The sequence below is a fragment of the Eubalaena glacialis genome, chromosome 8 (genome assembly GCF_028564815.1).
Source record: "Eubalaena glacialis isolate mEubGla1 chromosome 8, mEubGla1.1.hap2.+ XY, whole genome shotgun sequence".
Taxonomy (NCBI): Eukaryota; Metazoa; Chordata; class Mammalia; order Artiodactyla; family Balaenidae; genus Eubalaena; species Eubalaena glacialis.
In genome coordinates, this window is record NC_083723.1 from 108,328,162 (window position 1) to 108,350,371 (window position 22,210).

General features: G+C 51.3%; 1 protein-coding gene across 3 annotated transcripts in view; it reads right to left on the reverse strand.

Annotated features, from left to right (window-relative positions):
* The window catches only part of PLXNA4 (plexin A4), a 447,622-nt gene that overhangs the window by 355,573 nt on the left and 69,839 nt on the right, over nt 1–22,210 (reverse strand). For all 3 annotated transcript variants that reach the window (XM_061198737.1, XM_061198736.1, XM_061198735.1), the window contains one exon: nt 9,559–9,741. In XM_061198737.1, coding sequence (XP_061054720.1) covers nt 9,559–9,741 — 183 coding nt within the window. The remainder of the gene's footprint in view (nt 1–9,558; nt 9,742–22,210) is intronic.

The window sequence follows — 22,210 nt, forward strand, 5'->3', positions numbered from 1 at the left end:
CTATAAAGAAATCATGGAGCCAGAGCTGCCTCGTGACTTACTACCCCACAGTCAGCCGGGGTAACTGGTCAAGATAACATCTGAGAGTGGGCCTGCCTGTGTTAAGAGTCCAATGCTGCACAGCGACAGGCAGCAAAGGTTGAGAGCTGAGAGAGTAAATGTGGGGTGAGCAGGTCCAGGACAGAGAAAAGCCAAGAGGCTCGGGTGGAGGAGACCGGCATTTAGAAGGAAAAAGAAGGTTGGAGGGACTGGTGGAGGTAGGTGCTAAAATGACCAGGGGTCTAAGGAGACGGTATAATTAGGTCCTCAGCTGCAGAGGATTTGCCAAGCAGTGATGGGACATGACTCAGTTTGCAGCTGTCTAGCAAATGAGTAAAGACAGGGATGTTGGCTGAGCAGCAACAGGAAAAGTAATCAAGAACCACTACACACAGTCCCACAGGCTGTTCGGAGAGAGAATTCTAGTGAGAACCCCAAAGACAAACACCCCAAGTGGGTCCTGGGTGGCAGGTCAGTGGTAAGTGGAAAAGCACAGCTTGTTTCCCGGAAAACTTCGGGCCCTTCCCCAAGGCCACTGCCCACTCTGCTGCGGGATGGGCTCCAGCATAATTGCCCCTCGAGAGGGAAGGTGTCCATGGAGGGAGGTTGGTGATGCGAGAGCTGCTGTGTAGGTGGGAACCCCACAGTCTCTCAGGTGGGAGCCTCTTCCTTGGTATTTCAATTTAGCCGGGACCCTTGAGACTCAAAATGTGAGGGGCGGGACTTCCCTGGTGGTGCAGTGGTTAAGAATCTGCCTGCCAATGCAGGGGACACGGGTTTGATCCCTGGTCTGGGAAGATCCCACATGCTGCGGAGCAACTAAGCCCAGGTGCCACAGCTACTGAGCCTGCACTCTAGAGCCCGTGAGCCACAACTACTGAAGCCTGCGAGCCTAGAGCCCGTGCTCTGCAACAAGAGAAGCCACCGTTATGAGAAGCCCGCGCACCGCGACCAAGAGTAGCCCCCTACTCGCCGCAACTAGAGAAAGCCTGCACACAGCAACGAAGACCCAACGCAGCCATAAATTAATTAATTAATTAATTAAAAATAAATAAATAAAAAGCAAAAACGTGAGGGGCCAGGCAGTGTGCAGGGCTGAAGGGCTGAGCTGGAAGACCTGTGTCCTCAGGGTGGCTGCACCTCTGACGTGCAGGCGGGTGACAGGCAATGGGAGCCACAGATGCTTGGAGGAGAAGATATATGTATATTTTTAACTAGGAGAGTGAGAGAATTGGAGCTGTTTTAGATAGATGAGTCTGGCACAATTTACAGGAAATTAAAGTGGGGAGCGCCTTGCAGTGGGGAATTCCGTTACAACCATCCACTGGGGCCCTGAGCCAGGGCAGCGCAGAAGGAAGGATAGGAAGGTAGGAAGGTTCTGGCCAACGGGTGCGCTGGCCCAGGGTAGGAGGCGCAACTCTCCCGGTTGTGGAGGTGAGATTTACCCACAGCCCGAGAGCACAGCTGCAGGTGGAGCCCATGATACGGCTGTATCAATGAAGGCAGACCTCAGATCAAATCGTGCGCACTCTGGCGAGTTACTTAATTCCTTTCCTCCCATGTAAAATGGAGGTTGCAGTCTTTACCCCAAAAGGAAACACTGAGGATGACATGAGACGATCAATGTACATAACACAAGGGAAGCACCTAGAACAGTGCCTGGTACCTACGAGGTGTTCGAAGCACAGTAGTTCCCTTCTCATCCTCTTTCCTGCCAGCTCTAATTCACAGGAAAATGACCCTTTCCTAAAAGCTAGGTGATCCTTCAAAGAGATCAGTCAGGAGGCATGGATTCTCCATGGACACAGAGCTCTCATCAGTTCCCAACTTGAAACGTAAGTCTCTCTCATCCACCCTCATAAACCACCACTGTTTCCATAAGATCAGCAGAGCCCCCAGGATGGTCCCCACGTGCTCCCAGACCTCCTGCTGAGAACGGTGTGGCACCCTCTGGCCCTGTGGGAGTGGCAGGCCACTTCGCCCCTTCCTGCTCATCCTCTGGGTTCTCTACTATGTCAATCAAAACCTCTGGGAGCCAGCAGTCAGGATTCAGTGCTGGGGCCACTTTGGTTCCTGAGCAGGGCTGTGCCCCTTCCTATACCACTAAAACTCAACTTGAACTTTAAAAATATTGGTTCCGGTGTCCTTGATGGCCCAGAAACAAAGCCCTCGTGTGGCAGGCAGCCTCTAAGATGACCTCAATGACCCCTGCCTCCCGGTATTCCTGCTTTGTGGACGCCCCTCCCCTGAGTGTGGGCTGGACCATGTGACTAGCTTCTAATGAATAGGATGATGCAAAAGTGATAGGATGACACTTCTGAAATTAGCAAAAAGACTGGCTGTCATCATGCTCGCCGTCTCTTGTTGGTTCTCTCTCTCTCAGCTGCCACGCGGTGTGAGCGGCCGTCACGGAGAGGCCCACATGGCAAGGGACTGATGTCTCCAGTGAGGACCTGAGGCCTTGTACTGCCACGTGCTTGATCTTGGAAGAGGATCCTCTCCCAGTCCGTCCTTGAGCCTGGAGATGGTGGCTGCCCCAGCCAACACCTTGACTATAGTCTGTGCGCTACCCTGAGCCAGAGGACCTAGCTAAGCCGGGCCTGGAATCCTGCCCCACAGACCCTGTGAGATAAGTGTTGTTTTAAGCCTCTATGTTTCGGAGTCATTTGTTACACATCAATCCATAACCAATACACCTGTGTCCCCTGGGGACAGGATAGAAGGCATGGAGTGAATGTGGGAGACTTGAGGAGCTCTTTTAGAAGTCACTGTGAACGCCTCGATGAGAAACCAAAGCCACTGGAAAGAGCACCAGGACACCACCAGGAAGTAAGCCCAGTGGCCACATTCACAGGAAGTCACTTGAGAACGAGTAGGAGCTATAAGCAGACCCCCAATCAGAGCTTCAGCTGGTGGGCTCTGAGTCAATCTGGCCACCACTGCCTTCCCCATCCGTGGTCCTGTCCTTGCTGAGAGCCGCCACTGGTATCACCATCTGGATTCTATTCTCTTCCCATCCAGAGTCTATCAGCTATGAGCCCAACAGTGAGGGGACCATTTACAGCTGGGGGCCCACCTCCTCCTCTTGCCTTCTGCTTCCTCCCTCTTCCCTGGTACATCATGTCTTTTATCCTTTCCCATATTTGTTGTCTTGGTTACATGGCCAGACTCCTGATATGCTGCTAGTTTTCATTTTAATGATACGTTCTTGTAAAGCACAATATTTTACTTCAATTGCATGTGTCACTGGATGAATTCCTCCAGCGCTTCTGGCATTTGAGCATCAGCTGACTGAGTGCACTCTATGATTTGGGGTGTTTCTGCAGCTCTTTCTTCAATTTTCATGTCTGCGTTTTAATTTATGATCAGGATCATTCTACACAAATGTATATATATACACACATGCACATATGATTCAAAATAAAATGGCACACATGTATCAATTAATCTTGAAGTGGCAAAGCTCACCTAAAACCATCTCCTTAAATCATGTGCACTAGCAATGATCATTTGGAAAATAGAACGACAAATGTTCCCAGGGTAGTATTTTCTGGGGATCTCAAAGTGTGTCTCAAGAGGACACTAGGAGGAGAATGAGTCTAAGCCCCTGCTCTTGGCATCAAACTGCCTTGGGAGGGACTGCAGCAGATGTGAAATTGGGAGGACACCACCCCAACCCCACTCAGGTCAGCACTGGTGACTACTTGAGATCCCTACCAGGGACCTGCAGGGACAGTGGGTGAGCCTCAGGGCCAAGTAGTGAAAAGTAGGAAAGGATAAGAAAATAGTGCCAGTGAGGACACATTTACGCAAAAAGGATGGTTGAGTGAGGGCTTGATATTGTTCAAGAATATAAGATATACCCAAGAGGATACTGCCAAGCTTAGCTGGTTTCCATATCTCCTGGGTACAACGTGGACAAAAACGCCTACGACCTAGCGGAGGAGATTGAAACGAGGTGGGAGGAGGACCGTGAGAAGTGGACGGGTGGGCACAAGGTGAAGCTGGTCTGAAGGCCAGTCCCAGGATCCCCAGGCTTGAAGGACTGAGGACCCAACAGCTGTCTCTCTGTCCCTGCTCAGATGTGAAGTCAGAGGAAGGAGGGGGCCGCCCTGGAACATCTGCTGTGCTCTTCTGTCTACGACACCCTCATCCTCAGCCTCCCCCTCACTTAACTCACAGGTTAAGATCTATACAGGCTTACTACTTGCAAAACCAGGGGTGGGAAATGCAAAAACATAACACGATGAAAATAACCAAAAAAAAAAAAAAAAAAAGAAAAGAAATAGAAGCTTTGATGGACTTCTCGCATAATGGAAATTGTCCAGCATTGATTCTTCCATATTTCTCTTCTGCTTGGGTATCTAAACACATGCAAACTGGCCAGCAGCTCTGGTTTGAGAAACTCCTAACATGTCAGAGCAAACTGACCAAACCCTACACCAGGTACACTCAGCCTCTGCTCTGATGGCAGGGCCCTGGGCAAGCTGGAGTTCCAGCTGTATCTCTATTGGATTTTGTGATGCCTCCAGCCGTCTGGAGAGCCTTCCGTGGCATGAATCTCTTTTTAGTTAAAGTTGATTTAAATTTCCAGGTGAATATTAAGGAGAATTCTCAGATACACTGAGGAAGTTGCAGGGCAGGGGCCGCGCATCTCTGATCTGGTATTGCTCTGTGACTCAAGCATTACAGAGACACATACAGCACCCATTCCTGAGAACTTATGTTCAGAACGACACGGCTTCAGGTGGGTCTCCCTCCACCTCTGGCTGGTTGCCTTTCTGGACCCATGGTCAGGGCCTATGGAACATGAGCAAATCAATTTCAAATAGGCTCAGACAGAGAAAGACAAATATCATATGTATCACTTATGTGTGGAATCTTTAAAAAAATAGGATACAAATGAACTTATATACAAAACAGAAATAGAACCACAGACATAGACAACTTATTATTATTACCAAAGGGGAAAGGCGGGGGAGGAATAAATTAGGAGTTTGAGATTAGCATATACATACTTCTATATATAAAATAGATAACCAATAAGGACCTACTTATTGGCATAGCACAGGGAACTATACTCAATGTTTTGTAATAATCTGTAAGGGAAAAGAATCTGAAAAAAAGAAAAGATAGATAGATAGATACGTATAACTGAATCACTTTGCTGTACACCTGAAGCTAACACAACATTGTAAATCCACTATATTTCAATAAAATAAAATAAAATGTAAAAAAAATTCAAAGAGGCTCGAGAAAAAAAAATTGGGAAGACTGAATTAATCTGCATGACAATTCCCAAGAAGAATGACTTTGTGTTATCTACTGCTATTGACCCTCCATGCTGACACACACCCAATTCCTATCCAGAGGGGCTGGTATGGCGTGGTTTGCCCATGTGCGTGCTCACATGCCCACACACACACATCCTACTACAAGCCAGTAGCAGGGCCCGCCAGGGTTCTGCTTAACCAACATCCACCAAGTGTTCTGCCCCTTCGCGTGAGCAGTTCAGCCTAACAAAACACCCAAGAAAGATGCAATCACAAAATGAAAGGAGCAAGCACACCTCAAGTAGAAGTTTATGATGTTTTGGTTCACAATGAACATTACTCTCCCACTAATGGCAGGCAGTAATTCACTGCTGAACAGCAGCCATAAAATATGATCACTTAGTGGTAAAAATGTAACAGAGACAGAGAAAGCAGGGTGGACTTCTGGCTGGAATATTCAAGCAAAGAGATCTTGTCCTTCTGAGGCAACACTGACCTCGTTACCCCAAGCTGGTTCAAAGTTTTCCAGATTTATACGGACATCTTAAAGCAAATCAGGATGGTGTTTGCCTTAAGAGTTTTCCCTATAGTTGAAACTGCAATAGTCTGTGACTTATTCTTAACTTCCTAGGCACCTCCTGATGACTGGAGCATTTATGTGCCACATTTCTTAACAGCCCACGGAAAAGGATGCCAATGCCAGCTGTAGCACACACACATCAGAAAAAATAAGACGTCCAAATTGGTACTTTCCTCACCTCCTTTCCCCCTGCCTCATGTGATGTGTGCACTAAAGGAGTGAAATTATGGTCATCAGAGACAAGGTCGCAAATGATGGGGACCCACACCTTTCAAACAAAATGAAAAGGCAGTAATTTTGAGGGAAGCCCATGGATAGCTACAGTCTAGCTCCTGGACCCCTGAAACTCACAGCAAACTCCCTTACTCTTAGCAAACCTCCGAACCCCCTCCCACCCAGCCTTCCCACCTTGAGTCCCTTGTCATGTTGCAGAGAACTCTGCGAAGCCCTTGATACACATGGGAGATTATTACAGGGCTCAGAGAAACCAGCTCTGTAATTACGGCGACAGTGTGATTTCCATTATTCTCGCCCCCTGGTTTCAGTAGCTCACAAAACTTCCTGCTAAGTCCTCCTGCAGTCCCAGAGCTTTTCATGGCTGGGCCTCTGCCCAAAAGGTGAATGGGGTCCTGATAACCTCTGGGAAAAGCAAGGCAGAGTTATTACAAGGAAAGGGGAGTGGTGCTCAGCGAGCAAGGGTGCTGGGAAATTCTATTGTTTAGAAAAAATAAATAAACTGGCCAGTTTCGCTTTTTATTATTTCAAACAACAGACTCGGCGGCCCGGCTTTCCTCTACCAACTCAGACTGTCCCCCTGGGCCAGCTGTGCTGAGTCTGCAGGAGGGTAGCTGAGCTTCAGCTAAACTATTAAAAAGGCTCCCGCTCTGAGCTCGTGGAGCAGAAAGTTTGGCTGCCCTGATGGCCTGGCTTTCCCCGGGAGGACCCCTGGCTCATTCCCCACCACGTGACCCTCTGGTCTTACCTCTCAAATGTTTATGCTTCACCAGTCCCACTATAGTTCTGGAAATTAAATGTAATGTCCCAGTTGGCTGAAACAGAACTGTTCTTATATAAGCCCTCCCACCCCCCCAAAGTAAAAGATGAGAAAGGCCAGCCCACGGTTTATAAAGTCCCAACGCTCCCAGTCAGGTGTTGCCTGTCATTGCTGGCCTGGCTGACCTCTGGGGACACTTCAAGGCAAGGCTTTGCCCACAGCCTGCCCCATGAGGGATGTCTGTGTGCGCTTGGCCTGCCCAAGCTCCCGGAGGTGTCCTCAGCCCACACTCATGGAGATGGGCTGCCCTCTCACCTCCCATCAGGAGGCCGGCTTCCACAGGGGGAGGGAGCCAGCCCCCATGAGCCTCTGTGCACCCTCTGACCAAGAGCACACATTTGCAAGTCGACTGTCTTGGGTTTACAATGCAGCCACGGCCAAGAAACATCTTCCCCCCGCCGCCAAGAGAAAACAACTTTCTGTTCTGTTATGTGCACTGAATTTTCAAAGTTTATTTCACTGACACCATATACCAACCAGCTCAGACAATAGCAGGGAAAAAAAAAAAAAAAAACCTTCTACAGAGTCTACTTGGTCTGGCCAGAAAGTGAAGGATCCTCTGGCACCTGGTAGGAAGTTTAGGGGGTGGGCATCTTTCAGCACATTGCAGGAAGTCACCTCTCCCTTACACTGAGATTGGGCTCAGTGGAGACAAGAGCTAAAGCACCCTGAATTTCCTTGCTTACTTATTTACCCTCAACAGTACTTATTCACCCATCAGAGCAAGCAAAGCAGGTCAAGACATTTCACTGTGTGAACTGTATATGGGAATGCTTTTGGTATTTAGACTTCGCTTTGCCAGCAAATCAAATTCCTTGACTGCTAGTGAAGAATGAAGTCATCTGAGCAACTAACGGAAACATCCCCGCGGTCCCTGCTCTACAGCTCGTGGACTTCCCTCCTCGATTTATACTGAGGTTTATCAGACACAATTTCAGCAAGCTTGGTTATCTGATTTCCTAGCTCACAGAAAGCTGGAAGCCACAGACTGAGGGAGGGAGAAAGGCGCTGATGTGGACCAGCACTTCCTGGCAGCATCTGGAAGTGCTGAGTGACAAGGTACGCTAGGAGAAGAGCCGGGAAGGCTACAGCGATCAAATACAATGCACCTACACCTCCCAGCATCTTCCCTGGGCGTCCGTGAACCCCGTTCAACATGTGAGTAATAATCTAAACGAGAAGGTCAAGGCAGCAAGAAAACATTCAATTGTGTTTAATATATTCTTCACAGAAGGCAGACCATAAAATGTAATTCTTAAAGCTATACGGACGATGGTTAAATTATTTGTTAACTTGACACAGAAGGCAGCACAGTACGATGAGGTGGGCAATCCCGGATGCGTGCAGTGTTGCCTGCATCACCCTTGCAGCGTGCCATGGCGTTTCCCCAACATATGTTTCTTCTTCCAGTTGCTACGCATGTAACTGCGCCACACACATCCCCAGCCCCCACACGCTCTGCTCCCCACCTCTCCCCCTCCAGCACCACTGCCTGTTCCACAGAGACGTACACTCTAAAGAAAAAAACAACTGCTGAAATGGGCTGTCACACAGTAGGATGGGAGAACAGGCACAGTCTCTAGATCTGCAGAGAGCATTTCCCCCTGACCATCAAGCTAACACCCACAAATACAGCAAAGAGAAAAGCAGGCATCAGAATTCAGTCTCAGATCAGGCAGTGCCGCTTTATCCATCTGAATCACACCATGTCCAGTTAATTCCAAGGGAAGCCTAATTAAAACAAGCAGGACCTCCACACATGGAGTCATCAATATTTCCCAGGGAAAAGACTCAAGTATGATTATCAGCCAACAGAAAACAGGACCTACTGCCTAGAGTCTTAGAAAGGCTTTTCATCCAAGCAAGGAGGGCACCCTAAGGGGCCAGCACCAACTCACTGAGATGAGAACCCGAGCAGAGGTGGGCGAGAAAATAGTTCTGGATAGATAGGGGCCCCCAACACGGCGGATGGGCCAAGGCCACCCAGTGCCCCTGAAGCCAGCAAGCTTCTGGAGAACGAGGAGGAAAACTCACGTCCCCAGATCACACGGTTCGACTCCCCCTAGGGCATTTCTGTGCCCCCAAAACATGCAGGGTTTCCCCGTCCCACGACTTGGCTCTTAGCCCTAACAGCAACTCCAGCAGGTACTACACTTTCCTCCGTCGGTTTCCCTGAATGGAGTCCAGATGGATGCACCAGCCAGAAGGGCTGAAGCGGGAGGAACAGGCATATCCCTTGCCCCTGTCCATCCTCCGCAACCACCCAGGCCTCATAAAGCTACTGCCTTGGGGCATAAGCCCAAGTTGGACAGAATACACCATATTTAGAATGGCCTAGCAACCTGGAGATGCACACCTCTCGGGAGCACACCAGCCCAACGGAAGAGATGGATCCTCACACTCACCCACTGCGAGTCCCACAACAACCCTGCACGTGAAGGCAGAGAAAGGACAAGAGTATCACTGATGACCTCAACAGCAACACAGCTCCTTAGCTCAAACCTGTATCATTGCCAACCAGGTCCAAGGTAGTAAAAGAATGCAAGAGAACATCCATCCTGGGGGGGACAGGCTGTCTCCACAAGAACCAAAATGACTACACCTTGTCCTACCTTCTTCAGCTTGCCACTTTTGGTGCCCACGAAGGCCAGAGAATGATTCTTGTAGACGTATGCGATGACAGAAGTCATGCGGTCCTTGTCCTCCGTGAAGACGGGGATGCCACGCACCATCTCAGACACACCCAGGGGGGCGTTCATATCCAGGCCACAGAAGTTGTCATCAATGGTTAAGAGCTGAAAATGAAGAAGGAGAAAAATTAGAGCGAGCACCAGGGCAATGGGTGGAGGTACTGAGTCAGAGAACTCTGGAGCTAGAAGAATCCTTACAGATGGATCATCTGTTGTAAATCCCTCCTTTATTACATGAAAAACTCAGCTCCAGAGAAACTAGGTAACCTGTCAACAGTCATCTAAGTAGGTTGCAGGACCATGCAAAAAGTCACAGATCCCTGGAGTCTCTTTACACTATACGCCGTGGCCTCTCTGCCCCTCCTCCAACCCCTCCAGGCACCATCTTGGTAGTTTAGATGGTCCATCGTCACCATCCCTTGGGAAAGCACTGGGCCAGCACCCATGAGCATGGGCTCCAGACAGCCTTGCTGGGGAGTGAGAGGGGCGAGGTCTCCACATCTACACACTTACTGTTGAGCAGACACACAGACGAGGACTCGAATGTGTGGAACAGATAACTAGAAATGTTAACGTATGTGCGACAACACCATGGCAGAGACATGTACAGACAATCGGCTGGGGAAAGGAGGAATGGGAGGAGTGGAAGGTTTTTGGATGAACTCAGCAGGCCACAGGTGCCTCACTGTGTCCCATTTCAGGCTCTCTGCTTCTTTTAGAACACTGCGAAGAAGGGCAGGCAGCCTGACCTTGTCATACCTTCACCAGCATTTCCCAAAGTGTCTTCCATGGAACCCCAGTCCCACAGGATATTCTACCATAAACGGGCTCCTTGGGTAAATAATTTTGGGAAACGTACTGAAACGCAGTGCATTCTAACACCATGTAAGACATTCCTAATTGTTACAAGAAGGGTCTGTAAAGTCTTTTTAGGAAGAAATATGTTTAAAATTCTCTCAGCATTTTATTCCCTAAACCACTTTTTTGACCGGAACACCTCTTAGCATCCCTTAAAGAGAATATTTTCCCAGGTACCCTGTGGGACACACTGACCCAACTCTTGCTTCTGACTCTGGGACAATTTCAGGAGTCAGGGAAGCAACAAGAAAAGCCTTTGGCCCATTTCCCTGCCCCACCCCACCCCCAGTGTTTTAGCTGAAATTCTCCCTGTTTCATTCCAGGCTCCCGAGGGTCACAGCTAGGGACCAGAGGGTCACAGCTAGGGAGTCCTACTGGGGAGTGTAGGTCACAGCTAGGGAGTCCTACTGGGGAGTGTAGAAGACCTTGACAATGGCTGGTGAGGGGCCTCCAGTGCCCTCCACTGAGCAGCTTTGGTTTGGAACAGATCTCCCCGAGGTGCTAGGATCCTGCACTGGATTTCCCCTTTTTTCTCAGAAGAACTGTGTGCTCTTAGAAGACTCATTCCATCTCCCTGTGCTTTTATTTCCCACTCTATAAAGATGAAGGAAACAACCTCTGCTTTTTGATGAGCTTCCATAAAGCCTATAGAGCTCATGCCTGTAAACGTCTTAGGACTTCGCAGAGAAAGGAGTGAAATAAAATACAAGGTGTCATTTTTTAAAGGCTTCAATCCAGCCAAAGGAAGAGGCATCTGGAGAACCAGCAGGCAGGCTCTTGCCAGTGGAGCTGCGTGCAAACGGCCAACTCTGTGCTTTCCAGGGATGCGGGGGTTCCCTCAGCTCTCTCCTAGCGGTGCTGTTCATCTCAGGGAAGACAGTGTGCTGAGCACCGACACCCTCCCTCTTATCCCCTCCCTCTTATCGTGGTGGGAGCAGCCAGGGCAGGGAGGGAGAGAGCATGGGCGGGCTCGGCAGGCCACGTGCAGAGCAGACGACTGCGCCACGGCTGGCACTGCCTCTGGCCTCTATTGCAGGGTCTGGCCCAACAGCCCGGACCAAATGCACCCCACCCCTTCAAAAACAACTATAGGAGTCAAAGGTGGGAGGAAGCTTTCAAGGTCTAGTCTGATCTTTATGGTTCTTTCCTAAAATGAGGAAATGGGGGTGGGGGGAGACAGAGTGGAGAGAGAAAGAGATGGACAGAAGAGAGGAAGGAAAAATCCAGGTAAAGGGCAGACAGTGTTTTCTCCCTGCTGGACGTAACTGCCGTGACCTGCCAAGCCTTCAGAGGACAGCTTAGGAATCTTCATGGCCTTGCATGTTCCTGCCTCTGGTTCAGAAGGAGTCCTCACCTTGGACTTTCTGGGCCCTGAACTGTGCTGCTGGGACTTCTGCCATTAGCAAAAGGACCTCACCCATTACAACCCATTTTCCAAGTAGGTGAGACCGAATGATTGTCTGCTCCGCACAAGGGGATACTGAGGCAGGGAGCGAGGCCGTCCACGCTTCCCACCGTCCCTGGCACAAATACACGCCTCATTGACCTGACAAGGCTCAGGCCGCTCAGCCCCCCAAAACTACATTTCTGAGTGGTCAGTTTCCAAATACCATTCTTCTTCGCTGGGCAGAACACGAGATAAAAACCAACCACGTACAAAAAGAGAGTGTGCATTCAGCCAGTTGCCACATTAAATCCCTGCTTGCTCAGAGGCAGAAAGTCAGGGACTTGCAAGTCTCTGCCACTGCGGCATCTTGCATGCCAAGGGGCCAAGTAAGGAATGTTTTCATCGGAAGGAAGTGAGGAGAGCTCAGCCTGGTGGCCTGGCAGCTAGGACTCTGCTGGTTTCAGCTCATGACAGCTCCCTGCGAGGCCCCATCAGGAGGCAGGTCTCGGGCTCCTCACCTGTACCTGACAGGTACATTCCCACATTGCCTACCTCGTGGTATTGTCATCAGGCTCAGATGGGGCAAAGGGGACAACTGGGGCTCCTACCGTGGTGCCGAGATTCCAGGGACGATGGCTTCTCACCCAGGCTCACCCGTGCCTCGATTTCTCCCTCTGAGCGGGGCCCCAGGTGATGAAGGGGTGATGGACGCCTTTGACCAGGAGCAGCCCGGGTCTGCATGGATGCTGAGGTCCCCTGGCTATGGCATGGGGTGGGAAAGGGCTTACTCTTTGTTTCCTCAAAGCGGGGGTGATAGGGGAGGGAGTTTTAACATCAAAGTCGGGGGAAAGCACAGGTCTCGCGTTCACGGGCAGCTGAGCTGCTTCCCAGCCGCACATCTTGGCACAAGCTGCTCCCGTCCTCTGGGCCTCACCTTCCTTGACGGTAAAATAGCAAGACGGGCCCGTCCCAAGGCCTAGGTGAGATACCAGGTGTGAAGACAGCGGCTAAACTGGAGAGCCCTTCATTAAGGTAAGGTGGGATTTCATGTTAATTTTTTTTAATGGAAATCCTGCCCAGAACAGAAGTAGGATGGAGGCAGGGAGCGGCCCTTGCACGCCCCCGGCCAGAGCACAGCTCTCTAAGGACACCACCCGCCAAGTGTGAGCTGAAGCCACAGAGTAATTACAGCACTGGGAGGAGAGGAGAGAAGAGGGAGAGTCCCGCAGAGCCCGCAGACCTCGGGGGCTGGGGTGCAGGGAGCAGATGCCGGGCCCCTGGAAGGGAAGGCTAATTGGCGAAAGCCTTCCACGGGTAAGGGTTGGTGCAGGTCCCTGAGCACCCTGGGCAACGGGGGAGGAGAGCCTCTGCTCTGGCCCTGGCCGAGCCCTCCCCTGGGCCCCTTAACGGCAAGATTAGAGCGGCAGCCAGAGGTGTCAGGAAGGGACTGGACTCCGCTGTAAGCAGGAGCCCAGCAGGCCTGCAGGCCCGGATTGCACCTCTCCCCTGCCATTCCACAAACACCCACGGATGAGCTATCGCCACGGCTACAGTGCTTACTCTTAGTCAGCAGCTTCATTCTTACCAAGGAAAGAAGTTAGGGTCTGCTGCATGGGAATATATGTGGTAGGCAACCCTGTGAATAGACCTCAAAGCCTTAGACAGGGCCACACCCTCTGGGGTCCCTTCTGCCCCGCCCCATCAGGAAGATACCAAATCTGCTTTCCATAAATGTCCTCATGGGGCACCTGGCTTATAAATTAAGATTGGTGATCCACTGGATTCCAGGGACCATGAGCTCAAGGATGAGACCATGTTTTACCCATGTTTGTATCCTTAGCTTGGTTCCTCGTTCACAGTAGGTTAAGACATATATGTTAAATGGATGATGGATGGATGGATGGATGGATAGATGGATGGATGGATGGATGGATGACTAAATAAAGGCTTGAGTCTCACAGTGGCTAGCACTGTGGAACTAGAGTCAGAATGCCTAGGTTTGAATCCCAGCTCCACCATTTAATGCTGTGTGACCTTGGGCAAGTTATTTAACTTCTCTGTGCCCCAGTTTATCATGGGTAGTATAGGGATAATAATAATAGCATATACTTCCCAGTGCTGTGGTGAGGATCAAATGACTAATACATGTAGAACAATGTCTGGCACTTAGTAAGTGCTAAGAGAGTGTTAGCTCTTATTACTGTTGGTCATCCTTAGACAATTCAGATAACTTTTGTGAGTCTTAGCGTCTTTGGGGAAATTCATGATATCCACCTTGTAGAGGTGTGATCAAGATTAAAGGGGCTAATGTTATCAAGATGAAACAGCAAAGGTGGTACTTCCTAAAGATCTATCAGGCCAATTAGGCTGAATGAAGGAGCAGAGAAATAGTCTAAGATCCAGAAGAGTTGCGCTACTCATCAGAAATGCAAATTCTCCGGCCCCGCCCCAGATCTACTGGATCAGAAACTCTGGATGTGGGGCTCAGAGATCTGTATCTTAACCCCTTCCCAGCGCTTTAGTAAGAAGCACCCTCCTAGATCACCACAGGCGTCCCTTCCTTGCTGGGGGTGCCATAGACCGGCCCAGGAGAGAATGGCACGTGACAAGCGTGACCACTGGAGCAGGACCCACTGGACCTGGAGGGAGGGGCCCACGGCAGCCCCCCGAGCCGAGCAGCCGTGGTGGAGGTGGTGTGGGGAGCCGGAGCTGACACTCCGGATTACAATCTCACAGCTCACCGTGCTTCCCTCGCGCACGGCGGCAAAGGTTACCATGCAATTACGTGTCGCTACATTCAAATGACAGAGCAGTTACGGTTACTTTACCAATTACAGGGAAATTGCTCCCACTCTGCAGAGAGACTGGCGCTCTGAAAAGCTCTATCATCTCCACGGAAAGGGGATTTTAAATGCTGCCAGCATCCTTCCTCCGCAGTCTCCCCAGGCTCCAGGGCAGAGCTGCAAAGCAGCCACCCGAGGGCCCCCGCAGTGTCTGGTGGTCTCTGTGGAGACCCTCTGAGAAGGGCTGAAGGAGGGGGCAGACCTGGGAGACGATGGGGGCATCACCCTCCGACCCTGCGCCCCACCATCAATCTGACACCTGTGCCAGTCCATCCTGAAGGCCTTGGGTGATGAGGTGCGGCAGGAACCTGATTCTGAAATCACTCCTCCTCCGGTCTAGCGTGGCCCCCAGCCTGGTTCCTGATGCACCCGCCTTGCCAGGTGGAGCTGTTTCAGCCCCGCCCTTCGTTGCCCCACCTTTGCAGAAACCCCACATTGAGTCCTTACTATGGAAAGATCAGAACTAGGCCAGAGCTCAATGGTCCAAAAGCAGTGCTAATGAGGTAAAGGTCACCAGGTCCATCCCCCTGTGGGCCAATTAGCTCAGCTCTGGGACCCGGTCTCTTCCATAGCCATAGGCTGCCCCTCTCACCCCTGGCATCCACTGTTGGCAAATATCCCAAACTGATCCATAGGAGGCCAACCAGATGAGCCTGCAGGGATGGACAAATGCAGCCGCCTCCTCCAACTGGGGACGCAGCCGCCGACTGCTCTGGGCCGGCAGCTGCAGTCTCTGAGCCCAGGATGGAAATACAAAGTCAGACCTGGTCCTCCCATTGCTCATGGGCAGCTCCTGAAGAGGAGTCCTTCCATCTGGGAGCAAGCCGGCTCTCCAGCCCTCCCTGAAGGCAAAAGTAGCATCCAGCCTCATGCAGAGGAGTCCTGAGCATCCCTGCGCCCACCCCCAAAGCTGGGAGGCCAGACCATTGTGGGGGAGAAGGCATCAGAGACCTTCCAAGCTCACCCACTGTGGGGCCTTCAGTTGGGCCTTTTTCCATCAAACTTTTGGTCTCTTAGGCTACTGGAGCTCCCTGTTTCCATTAGGGGAAACTGAAGCACTAAATGAAGACAACGCTATTTACTGTTCTTCATTTATTATTTTGCTTAAGGATGTTTAGAAGGACCTACTAGGTACCAAGCACCAGGTGAGGACCCAACAGTATAAAGATGAAAACATCTCTGTTTCTGCCCCTTTCTCAGTGGGGGTGACAGACCGGGTCCATGACTAGACGAGGCCACGTATGCCCAGCTTCAGTTATGCACCTGGAGCTGTGGGGACAGAGGGCAGGGCCACAACTGCCGGGGGGAGCAGCAGGGTTTCGAGGAAGAAGTGACACTGGGGCTCAATTCTGGGTTCTCTGTCCAGGACAGTGCATGGCCAAGCTTTCACACATTGTGCTATTTCAGAGGAAAATGACTCAAGATCTTAGAATTCAACAGCCCCATTTTACAGAAGAGAAAAATTGAGGCTTAGAGAGTGAAATGACCCCTCATGACCTATCAAGTTACTGAGAAGATAGTTAACAGAACCCCAAATTCCCAGACTAGAGGGAAAAACTGGCATTACATGGAGGCTTCCTCCAGGGTGCTAGAGGGTGGCCCCAAAGGAACCGATTCCAGGATCAGGGAACCTACTGTCAGGATGAGAGGCTGCTCTGGGACAGTGCTCGCTTCCTTTTCTGCTGTCCAGGATGAGCCCTCCACCCTTCTGTGATCTCTGGGAGGAACTACCTCTCCCATCCCGACGAGGCCCTTGGCTAGTCATCAGAGTGGGCTTCCTCCTTTCCTGGGCTGACCTATCCCAAAGGCAAGTGAGAGCTGAAGTTTAGAAAAGAAATACAAGTTAGGAGAAAAAGAAGGTGGAAGCCCATGAGGTGCCTGCTGATGTGGAAAAGAAAATGTCTTTAGATTCATGCTCAGCAGTACTTAGATTCATGCTCAGCAGTCTCAAACATCTTCCCACTAATTAATTACACTCACACACACTCATACACACACACACACACACACACACACACACACACACACACACACACCCCGGGAGCCGACCAGATGAGACCTCCGCTGGAAGTGGGGAATCAGTGAATTACGCATGTGGGATTTCTTTATAAAGAGAGATATTGATCAGGTAAGTGTAGTAGCTCATGTCTACATACAGACCCCAGCTGTAAATCTCTGCAGTACAGGAAGATAATGATCTCCCACTTATTGGGGCCAGATCTCAAATAGAACCGCTGACCCCAAGGTGTTCATCAACGCACCAGGGTCTGATGCCCACTGTGTATGACTCTGTGTGCCCTCTGACGGCAGGGCAGGAGGGAAGCAGAGAGAGCCCTCGGGGAGGTAGGAACCCCATGGGGAGGCCCTGGTTGGCTTAAGGTTACTCTTGTCAGAAAGCCTGTTACTCCATAAAAGAGTCCCACGTGCCTGAGTGCTCGTTTCTGTAACAGAGAAAGAGATCCAAAAACTTGGATGATACCACCCTCTGACTGCTTTACTGTTCTGCATTAACTTTCCTCTCGCTTTTATGATTTCTAACCCTCCCCGAAGCTCTGCCCATGGCCCGTGCTGACCCCAGGTGGTCGAACTCTCTTCAAAGCTGGAGAAGCCCCGATAGAGGTGAAGGTCGGTCCTACACCTCGGCTGTGAGCCCAGACATCAGGAAAGGAGCGGAAAGGAGGCCTCCTCCACTTAATTACTAATGCATTATCTCAGAACGGTTCTTTATTGTGTCTTTTTCAATGAGATTGTAGGGGGAATGAATGTGCAGAGACAGAGAGGGGAAGCCAGCAAACCACAGCCACAGTAACCTAGTTAGACCCAACATGTTATTGAAGGGGCTTCATGAAAAGTGTCTTGGGGCTGGAGAAAGAACCCGACAAATTGCACCAAGATTCCCAAGAGCCATGTGCCCTGTTTCTAAGCAACTCAAAAGGGTGGGTACCAAAATACAGGTCATCTACATGGTCACTCACTCATCATAATAACAAGCTATCCTTCTAATAGGAAACTAATGCCACTAATTTGAGCTGTTTTCCCAAGAGAAGGGCATGAAGCCCAGCACCCTCTCTGCAGTCCAGAGTGTAACCAGTAGCGAGCCGTAGCAATGCACCGCTCCTAGGAGATGCTGAGCATAGCGGGCCAAGAGCAGCTCCAAGTCAGGATCCCAGGGATTGAACCCCTGACCCGCTCCTCATTCGCTCAGCTGCTGAGAGCCCTGCGTTCCTCCCTCTGGTAAGGAGAGAGGGCCATGACACCATGACTGGAGATACAGGCAGGCCAAGCAAAAGAAGCAGGAATGAAAATCCACTAGCCCAGTTCTGCAGGTGACCTCCGTGATGGGACTAGTCCAGAAGCCAAAGCTGGGCCCCTGGAAAAGACCAGGGAAGGCCTTGGAATGGTTCCAAGCAAAACCCACCCGGGTGCTGTCCCTTTCCTTTTGTACCTTAAGCTCCAGAGGTCCCCAGTGGCTGCCTGTCAAGGGCAAAGAAATTCCACCCAGCCCATCAATCCCACGTTCTTGCTTCTCTCCCTGTCTACTGCAGACAAGCTCAGCTGCCACCAGGACTGTAATTGGAGCAGGGCACACCACAATGATTAAGTCTGTGTGTTTTCTAGCGGGCACCGGGAAGCAGTGGTCCCGATTGCCAGGCTGAATTATGGGGTAGGTCATTCCCTTGTTAGCGGGAATAAATTTTATTAGCCCCACTCTCGCTGCTGTGCATCTTCCCCTCTTTGCTCCTCAGGCCCAAGTGTGGGTCTGGATAATGTTGCCTGCACGCAGGATAAATCAGCTGAACAAATCCCATTATATTTTGGAACATTGAGAGAGACACAGTAATGACACCGAGACTGGGAAAAGATGTGGGCTTTCTTCTCCCCCGCTGATCCCGTTTCATACACATGGACAGCATGCGGGGCCCAATCCACCAGGAAAAAAATGTAAATTGAGAGGCCGAATGGAGAACTCCGTGAGTTGTCTTTTTTCCTGCTCTCCACTAACTTTGTTAATGAAATGAAGCAAGCGCCGTGTGCCAACGTGTAGTCATTCCCTTCTGTCTTACAAAAACTAAGGGGCACATGAAGGTGACAGCAGGGAGGATGTGGCTGGAAATGTATCCTCTCCTTCAAAGGCCTTAACTTAGCATTCATAACACGTGCTGGATGGCAGGGAAGGCGGATGGGGCACGCTCCAGGCCTGGGATTCTGAACATAACATCTGGGTTAGGCACAGCCCAAATCTCTCAAAAGCAGGTATTGGTGGAGAAAAAATATCAGTATGAAATCACAGCAATATTATTAAGTCTCTTTCTGTCTCGTCAGGTGGTTACTATAACCAAAGGAGACTATACTGATGATGCTATAAGATGTTTCAGTGTTCTACAAATATAAGGTGCTCTGTGACTATCATCATTTATTAATGTCTCTGTATCTCTCTTTCCCTAGGAGTCTCAGCACACTTTATTAAAGGGATATTGTTTTATCACCTCCTTCTAGAAGATGAAATGTATAATTTAAAGCAAAAAGGAAACCGCTCACCAGCTCAGTGACTTCTCATGAGCTGGACCTGGCTGAGACCCAAAGGCCCAAGCTCCCAGGCCAGCATCCCGGCCAAGACGCCACCCTGTGAGGATGACGGGAATTGAAGGAAAGGCCCAGAAATGCAGATCTGGATGGATAAGTCAGGCCAGTCTGTGTGCTGACTGAATGAGAGGCCTGGCTGCCAATCTGGGCTGGGCTGTGGCACACCATCTGGGGGGTGGGGGGGTGGGGTGTGTGTGTGTGCGCGAGCATGTGTGTACACGGGAGAGAAATCTCGCTGTGTTAGCTGCTGTGTGTAGTGTGGAGGCGTGAGGGAGGATAAACCATAGAAAAAGGGAGCCTCAGGGATGACTGTGCACAGAGCGTGAGTGCAAGTGAGAGAGTGAAACACAGCAGAGAGAGCGACAGACAGAAATGATGGGAACAGACACCATGAGAAAGTGATTCATATATCCAGAGAGAGGATGCGTGTGCACACGTGGGTGTGTGTACAGGGGTGCACGCCTCTGTGCAGGGCTTCCTGAAGTCGGTCTCTCGGTGTTAGGACACGGCATTGCCGGCCTCACATCCTAACCGCTGCTCGGTAAACCCCGCCCTGAGGTCGTGGCAGCTGTGTTAATGGTCTGCAGATGTGATTCCTGGGTCTCGGCACCCTACCTGCTGGCCCACTGGGCTCCAGGGTGGTGTCCTGGGAGGTCATGCCCAGCCTAGGAGGCCAGCCTCAAGCCCCTTCCTCTCATCAGGCCCAGCATATCACCCAGGGCTCAGCCACCATCCTGGACCGCAAAGCACCACGTGTACTTGGCTGAGATGCAACTTTAATTGCAGATTCTGCTGGCCAGAGAGAAAGAGGTGGGTGTCCTTTTCACCTGAATACCTGGAACAGGAGCCATCTCAAGGGGAGGGGGGAAAACTTGAGTAAAGACAGGGTCTGTGATATGGCAGCACCTCCCAACCCACTGCTAAAACACAAGTCTGGAGTACGGGGTCAATGGGCTGTGAGGGGTGAGGGCTTGGGCTGCTGTGGAAGGAGATTTGTGATGTGTGCTGTCACTGGGACTTGAGTGTGGTGTATGCGGTGCATGTTTAATGGCCTCCCCGTGTGTGTGTGTGTGTGTGTGTGAAGTGAGCTGGAGCTGAGGAAGGAGGGATGGGGGAGACAGGAGCAGGGGTTCCTGGTCCGAGAGAGGACTGCCGCTGAGCAGAGAAAGGCCTGCCTCGCGCCACAAACAACAGGACATACCCGTCCAGTCAGAGCTGCACTTCCTGCCGACAGGAAAAGAAAACAGCCCGAGCAGACGGGCAGAAACCGGCACCCGGAGCCTGCGGTGGCTGCCTGGCCATTCCGGATGCGCACTCTGGTGGAGTTTCAGGATCCCAGGCGCCAGACCGAACTGCGTGACCATCCAGGCTGGGCTGGGAGGCCAGCCCGCGTCCAGGGGGTGACCCTGTCTCCTCCCAGGGCTGCCCTGCCGGAGAGCAATGGATATGAGTCACAGCAACAGCACACACAAACGGGGTTCTCCTTTCCCACTCCCCACTGCTGGATACGAAGCGAAGCTTGGGGTTGAAAATAAAAAGCTCGGTCCCGGGTGCCTCTGTGAACCTTGTGAGACTGAGCAGGGCTGGTGAGTAAACCCTGAACTCAGGCAGGCACCTGGTCTGGCAATGGCTCTCAGTCAGGGGCTTCTGGAAATGTGAGGGGTTTCCTAGTTCCTGCAGCGACTGCGGAGTCCAGCCCCACTGGCACTTAGTGCTCCAGGGCCCAGCAAGGCAAACGCCCTGCAATGCCAGACGGCCCTGCGCCGTGAGTCATCCCAGCCCCGGTGCCACCGCTGCGTCATGGAGAAACACCAGCGGGAAGAGCATCTGGCCGAGAATTAGGATGCATAGAAGGCTCTAGTCCACCAACTACATGACCTTCGGAGAAATACTTGACTTTTCGGTTCCTCCATCTCCTCAACTGGACAGGATGTCTGCCTTTCCTATTATCCTGAGAACTGCTGAGAGAAGAGGAGGCGATGAAGCCCTTTGTAAACTGTCAGGCACCACACGGACTCCCCAGGGGGACAATCGGGCGGCTCGGAGGCCACCACCCTCTTCCCCCGATACTGAGGCTGGACAGGTGCGAGGCGGTCACTCCGGTGACAGTCTCCGCCCCACGGATAGACATCTTCTAAGCTCCGCCCCACGGACCGACATCTTCTAAGCTCCGCCCCAAGGACCGACATCTTCTAAGCTCCGCCCCACGGACCGACATCTTCTAAGCTCCGCCCCAAGAACCAACATCTTCTAAGCCCCGCCCCACGGACTGACATCTTCTAAGTTCCGCCCCATGGACCGACATCTTCTAAGTTCTAAGTTCGAGTCTTGAGGGGGCGATTAAGCAGCTGATTTTTGCTCATCCAGGCTTCTCAGCACTAAAGCTGATTCTGCCTGACTCCTACATCCACTTCTCAACTGGTTCCAAACTTAGGGAAGACTTAAGTGACATGAGTGACAGTCACTCTCATGACCACAGCCCTCGTTCCCGTCACACAGGCTGTAATGACCCGCTTGGATGCATCTCTCTCCTGGACTCCTAGGCTCCTGGAGACTGATGTCATGTCATGATTCTTGGCACCAACCAGGAGAGGGTACATTGCCAAGGGCCTAATGAGAGTTTCATCCATTCATTAACTCATTTGGAGGCAGAAGGGCTAGTGTCCCGTGAGGTGACCCCAAAGGCTGAAGAAAGGGTTAGGAGATATAGACAGCCGTGCCCGGGGGGCTCCAGGACACCAGGCCTCTCGGCCCACATAGAACACAAGAGCCTTGGGCCTCAACAGCACAGCCTCCAGCCCAGCAGTCCCACTGCAGGTCAGGAGTGCCGGGGCTCCCAGAAAGGGGCTGAGAGCTGTCGCCTTGACCTGCTCAGGGCCGTGGCACGTGACAAGAGCCTCAG